Genomic DNA, 7,035 nt, shown 5'->3' with positions numbered 1-7,035 from the left:
ACATGATGGACACGATGATATGTGAACACTCTGCTGTATGTCTCGGGTATTTCACTTTCATAAACAGGCCTTTGTCTCCAGGTCAAAAGATCATGGTGGACACACAAAGGAAAGATATTCAGTTCAAGAAAATGTTTAAAGAGAAAGAAAGCTTCCTGAAGGGGTGCATGTCTTTTTGTGTGTAAGTTTGTGTGTTGGTGCATGTAGGTGAGTGCATCAGAGCAATGCAGAGTGCAGATGTGTGTGTGTGTGTGTGTGTGTGTGTGTGTGTGTGTGTGTGTGGGTGTGTGTCCTGACACCAGGGTTGGCTGAAGGAGAAAACTCATTTGCTTGTCCATTTACTCTGCTTCCCTTTGCAGCACAATGCAGCAGCAGCCATTAGACAAAGAGGCCTCACTGTGGGATTCAAATAAAGGAGGGCGGAGGGGGAGCAGGGCACAGAAAGTATGAAGGGGTCAGGTAGTGGGGTACGGAGGTTGAGAGGGTTTGAATGAGTGGTACAAGAAGGGGGGTGGAGGTGATAGATGATGAGGGGTAAAGAGGAAGGAGGGGCGGCTGGTCACAAAATTAGTGCAGCCCCGACCCAAATCGTGGGACAGCGGTGCCCTTCGGCCTGCTGTGACGCCGTCCAGCCTCTCATCAACATAGTCACACAATACTGAGGAAGGCCAGGCGTCATGCCAGATGCCACTGTGTGTGTTTTTGTGTGTGTGTGTGTGTGTGTGTGTGTGTGTGTGTGTGTGTGTGCGTGTGCTTCAAGGTGACACAGTTTGTTCAATAGGATGACCTCACTCTGGACAGCTGTGGAATTTGGAAAACCAGGCAATAAATGTCTTTATTGAAAAACCAGGCAAGATGTTTTTGCATTCATCCTGTTCTGAAAGCTGGACGCATCTGGGTGAATTCTTCACGTTTGTGGGTTTTTTAGAGGTTGTTGGTGCATTCAGATGTAGTCAAATAAAGAGAGGAAGCTGGGTGAAGGCAGGGAAATGAGCTGCAGGTGAGGCTGTGGTCACATCCAACCTGTGGTCACAAGTATTAATAGTAAACACTAACAGAGAGGAGAGAGGCAGATTTTAGATGTGTTTGGTTGGTTTGGCTTTCAGTGGATTCATATATTAAATCATGTGTATCTCTGTGACTTTGACTTCATGATATCTTCCATAAAAGATTCCTGAGGAGAGAACAAGTCAGGTTGTTAGTTCATTAACAAGTGTTTAGCATTCACTTCATTTACAGTCAAATGCCTCCCTCTAGTGCTCGTGAAGAAAACTAGTTTCTATATTCATATATGAAATTATTGCAAGGTGCTGTCCCTCAAAACAATCAAATATTGACCCTAATAAACTGAAAGAAAATAAACATGTTACAATTTTACTAAAGCAATTCATAAATATATGATTGATTTATGAATCAGCGAATGAAAATACTTACTGTAGTTTAGCACAAAGTAGCTACTAAAGTTTACTACACTGGACTGCTTTCTTCCATTTTTGGGAAGTTTATCTCAGCAGTACTTCAAACGAAAGGCAATTGCTGGCTATTAATAGCCCCAATCAATACTACTGCAACTGTGGACATTTGTGTGGAAAATATAATCTGAAAAAAAACGACTACCTAACGAACCACGACTCCAAACACAACCAAAGAACCATAACAGAAGACTAGATTGTGTATGACTATGTTGCACTATTGTAGCCTACAGACAGTATGATCTTTAAAAATCAGCACTCAGTTTTCAGTCAGTATGTATTTACAAATTATATAGTCGAGGAGTAAACAGGCCTCATTTATTGGAGCCATGAGGCCAAATATAATCTACAGCTTCAAACATACAGTTGACCACAGATTTTGTTTGTGGGCCAAATGGAATTAAATCTGCCTTCAAATTTGACAAAGAAATGAAGCGATTTGGCAGCTCACCTGGCAGAGCAGGCACCCATTTACAGAGGCTTAGTCCTCAGCACAGAGGCTCAGCATTCGAGTCCGACCTGCAGCCATTTGCTGCATGTCTTCCCCCTCTCTCTACCCCCTTTCCTGTCTACAGCTGTCCTGTCTATTAAAGGCTAAAATGCCCACACACAAATAATAATAAAATGTAGGCTATTCCAAGTTGATGGCCTTTCACACTTCCAGTCTTGTCTTAACATCTCTCTGGTTCTTCCTGAGACAAACATACTGTAAATACTAGAACAGACATGTTTGATTGACGCCACTTTCAAACAACAGCGCAACTTACTATAAGTAAAATAAAATTAGTTGAATGCATTACGCCATTTGACCTTTTTGGTATGAATGCACAGATCTCATTAAACTTTTGGTTTTGACATGTTACAGCAGGTGTAAATTATAAAATGAATGATGGCTGCACTGTTATGACCGGAGCGCTTGAACAGAGTGAAGCCATCGATTACAGTATCAGTAACACCTGGGCTTTTCCTGACAAGTCAAAATGTCTGCTGTGAAAAGGCCTATTATCAAAGAAAGAACTTATTTGAAGGTGCTGTGTGTTATCAGGGCCAAATGTATAACATATTGACCTGTGGAGTTTTATCAGCTAATGTGTGTTTTAAACACCACTTATATTACAAATGATCAAATAACAAAATAAATTACAACAGTTACAAACCAAACATTGTTCAGACCCATGGAACTTTATTTTAAATTCTAATGGAGACCCCAAAGTTTCCAAAGACGAAAAATATGTCAGGATACATTTCAGGGAAATGTGATGATTTTTTACAACCTGAAAATTTAGTGGGAAAAAAAGATGAAAACTGCATGTAAAAGGGGTTAAACAACAGAGTGAACACAATAACTTATGTATTGAGGGTTTTAATTTGTGTATTGTGCGTACGTAGCCTAAAACATTCATTTAGTCTTAACCAGATGTCAAGGTAGAAGTCTGCACTGAAAAAGTCAATGGACTAAACAGTGAGTGAAGGAAGGACATGTTCAACATAAAAAGGGAAAGAAAATTAAGACAGAAATGGACACTGCAGATTTTCAGGTTGTGAAAGGGCATTCAGTGAAAAGTTGGCAGTGTGAGCATGTAAAGGGGTAAATGTTCATTATAACACAGCAAAGAGAACAAATACAGTTCTGCTGAAACAAGGAGATACAGGGTCACAGATACCAAACTAGCACACTTCACTAGAGCAGATGGAGATACAGTACATGACTGAATGATCCTGGTTACTGTTTCCCTTTTAACCCCCAGTAGGGAGGCAGAGAGGAGCAACCGTGTGTCAATGAATCAGTACATAATGAGAATGACTTACTTTCTTAATATTCTCTTCAATAGGAGCGGCTTTGCAAAACCATTGTTCAGGATTTAGAAAACAACACTATCTTAAAATTAAGATTTTTTGAGATTATACATGTGGTTTTGCCCCACTGGTTTCAGCAGTTACAAACAAGACAAAACTAGCATAAGGAGTTATTACATTTTTAATCAATGTCCTGAGAAAAATGTTTCAGACTGAGAGGTCATTTTAGGTCACCAGAGTTTTATACCAAAGTTACATATCAATAATCTGACTAAATGCTTCCCAGCAAAATTGACTTGATGACTCATGGCTTCTTTCAAAATACTGAATGAAAAATTGCTGCCATCAAACCCATTCATGTCATGTTATACTTAGTTGTGTTGTGGAATTAAAAGCTAAATGAAATGTGTAAAGTGCAACTGTCTTGCTGCCACTGCAAAACACATTGAGTTTCTAATATCGGACATAAAAACAGTAACACATCCAATCACATCTGCAAATACTTCTTGTGGTAATGAAAATAGAATATTTTAACAATCTGTTGGGGGTTTCAAACTACCATGTTATGTTTTTAAAGTGGAAAGTATACTTAGTATGACAACTGTGTGAAAATATCTGTGATTTTCTTCCACTGAAGCTTGTTCGGCTTTACCAAGAGTTGTTTGGTTTTTGGTTCTCCTCCTCCAATCTAACAAGATGTTTATCAAAAGGAGCATGCTAAAAATGTTACACAAAGTTTAGTTTACTCCTCATAAGGAGCATGTGAACAGCTTATTGTCTTCTGTGGCTCTGGAGAAGCTTTCTAAAGTTTGGTCTAATGCCATATGACGTTATCGTAATAACAGTTTCCGGCTTGTAAATAATGTTCACGTCAACATCCAAGCATAGTGTGTTTATCTTCCTTTGCCAAAAAGACTCCTCCATGGGAATCTTTCCCGTCTCTATCTTCCATCCCATATGGCATCATAAACATGGCATAATGAAATTTGAGAAGCCTGACTCCAAACTATAGACTTAAAGTTAGGACATTTTGGCCTCTGCTGCTTCAATAAATTAAAAAAACATTACCAGTAATTACCAGCAAGAGTCGTTGTAATTCCAAGTTGGATATCACCATCGAACCTTTAGCAAAACAGCTGGAAAGCCACAATTGCTGGCATATCTAAATAAAAAACAATAACAACACTAATACAATTGATTCAGCAAATTTAAAGGGAGCTACCCAGTTTATATGTATGTGGTTTCACTTGTTAACAAACTGCTACGAGTACGTAACACAGCAAAAGCAGCTTATTAAGGCTATTTAAATGATGTACATGACATGAACGCTACCAAGTCAGAGTAATGGGAGATTTTCTTGTTTTTCCATTTTGCTGACATTGCATGAATGCAGCATAAGACATAATACAATTTTTACCAGCAGGTAGCGCTAAATGGCTTATTTGGATGGGGACATTGAATTGGTGAAACAGAAAAGAGTACCAGCTTTTCTTTCTGAAGGCAAAATGCAACCCACAACTTTCTATTCAAGCCTTATTTTTCTGGTTTTAAAGACCTGTGTTATAACAATGGCGGAGGAGTGGACGAAAACAAAAAGGAGAAAGATGAACAACTGTCTTATACAGCATTTATCAATCCATATTTACACGTTTCTTTGTGCAAAAGTTGTTACCAATTTCCTTCCTCTACACTTAAACAGAGCATTATACTGAGTGCAAAGAAAATCAATGAAAATAAGATAAACCATTACGATAATGTGAGTGGAAATATGCTGCCGTCGTGAATTGATTTCCATTTGAAAAAGGGATAGTTACACTAGGTATAATCTCTGTATTGGTTCATGGAAAACTCAACTGCCAAAGTTAAAGTGAAAAACACGAGCCTTCTCACAGTATGGGATGCGTTCAGTGGAAGCAGTCGCTAGCTACAAGAAATTTAAAAGCAAATGTTTTGGTAGAATGACAAGGCAATATGAGAAGTCTTTGTCCGATGACAAAAACAAACAAACACAAAAAGACATGTTAAAAATATTAAAATGATCCCTTTATAATGTCAGGAGGTGGTGTACACCTGCCAGAATAAAACAAAGCAGATACAGTCTAAAGCATCTAAGGTGCAGAGGTTAAAACTGATTTACACCAGACTGGCACAGCACATTTAAAACACAGCATAGATTAACAAAAATACACGAACAAAAGTTTGACCAAGCAAACATCTGTGGACAGTTGCGTGTAGTGATCACACGTGTGTGTGTGTGTGTGTGTGTGTGTGTGTGTGTGTATGTATGTATGTATGTATGTATGTATGTATGTATGTATATATATATATATATGTGTGTGTGTGTGTGTGTGTGTGTGTGTGTTGAGTCCATTCCCTCGTGTCATCTTTCAGACCTGATGGCAGCTGGTGTTGCTGAGTGTGTTGTATGTCTGGAATAAACGGTTACAATACAAACAGGGACAAATTAAAAGAGGGGACTGTGGAGCTGTTATGCTGAAGTTTAAAACTGTTAAAAATCCAGATGGAGAAGCTGGGAACCATTCGTTCATGGAGGTCAGTCTGATGGGAATCTGATCCAGAGAGGTCCGGTCTGTAACATGGGACAGTCTGATGATTCAGAGGTAAAGCATTAAGGGCGTGTGTGTGTGTGTGTGTGTGTGAGTGTGTGTGTGTGTGTGTGTGTGGGGGGGGGGGCTGTGCATTCTCTTTGCTCGTGTTTCTCCTCCCTTCGTTTAGAACAGCTGGATCATGGACTCCCGAGACTTGCCCACTCCGATCCACTTGACTGAGGAAACAGAGAAGCAGAGGTAGGAGTTAACAGGGTCCTGTTGTATTGCCCCAGGTCTCGGGTCTGTGTGTCAATCCGTACGTGTACAGGCACTCAAGAAACCAGGTTACACAGGTAATCCACGTATACATGCAGCAGGTCAATCATCAGATTTCTCTCCTTCCCCTGACCTTATTTTGGAAGCATGGCTTCCTTGTTTTAACTGATAGATGCTGTGTTGGTCCTGACTTTTTTTTTTTTTTTTTTTTGTTTTGGATGCTTGTGTGAGGATGGACAGCATGAAAAAAACACTTAGAAACCTGGTTACACTTTTTATTCAGAAACAAAATATTCAATCTGTAATAACCTGTTCCAATTCTATAAGCGCAGCAGACCAGTTGACGTAACAGTTAAGTATCCGAGAAGCAGTGTGTGGAAGTATTTTGGGTTCTACGCCATAAAGGGCAGATTTACCAACAAATTAATAAAAACTAATAAAATATTATTATACTATTAAAATAATAAAATAATTGATAGTTGCGACCCTAACTCAGACCCTTTGAGGTTTACTAGGTGGAAGCTCCATTAATAGTCAACATTGAGAAAAACAAAACAAAAAATCATTGGGATTAAAAGTGATAACACTTTGGGCCCTATTTTAACGATCTAAGTGCACGGTGTGAAGCGCATGGCGCAGCTGCGTTTAGGGAGTGTCCAAATCCACTTTTGCTAGTTTGACGGCGGAAAAAAGGGTCTGTGCGCCGGGTGCATGGTTCAAAAGGGTTGTACTTCGTGGCTTAATTAATCATAGTTGTGTTTTGGGCGTAACATGCAATAAGCCAATCAGAGTGTCATCTCCCATTCCCTTTTAAATGCCAGGCGTGTTTGTACCTTGGCGCATTGCTATTATGATGGCAGATTTGCTGAGCAGGAAGGAGAGAAGAAACAGTTTTACTCGTGCGTGAAGTGAAAGCGCGCGTGCAGATCATATAATACTAT

General features: G+C 39.5%; 1 protein-coding gene across 2 annotated transcripts in view; it reads right to left on the bottom strand.

The window, feature by feature from the left end:
* Positions 1 to 5,609: 5,609 nt before the first annotated feature.
* Positions 5,610 to 7,035, bottom strand: part of adss2 (adenylosuccinate synthase 2) — a 48,775-nt gene continuing 47,349 nt past the window's right edge. The window contains exons 13-14 of one of the 2 annotated variants that reach the window (XM_035992214.1): positions 5,977 to 6,054; positions 5,610 to 5,929 (exon numbers count right to left, since the gene is read on the bottom strand). In XM_035992214.1, coding sequence (XP_035848107.1) covers positions 6,002 to 6,054 — 53 coding nt within the window. In that variant the 3' untranslated portion in view covers positions 5,610 to 5,929; positions 5,977 to 6,001. Of the gene's footprint in view, positions 6,055 to 7,035 lie in introns of both variants that reach the window. The other variant, XM_031308611.2, reaches the window with a different exon arrangement.

This window comes from Sander lucioperca, chromosome 15 (assembly GCF_008315115.2).
Source record: "Sander lucioperca isolate FBNREF2018 chromosome 15, SLUC_FBN_1.2, whole genome shotgun sequence".
Lineage (NCBI taxonomy): Eukaryota > Metazoa > Chordata > Actinopteri > Perciformes > Percidae > Sander > Sander lucioperca.
The sequence above is the reverse complement of the archived record's forward strand: the minus strand, read 5'-3'. Positions and strand labels throughout refer to the sequence as shown.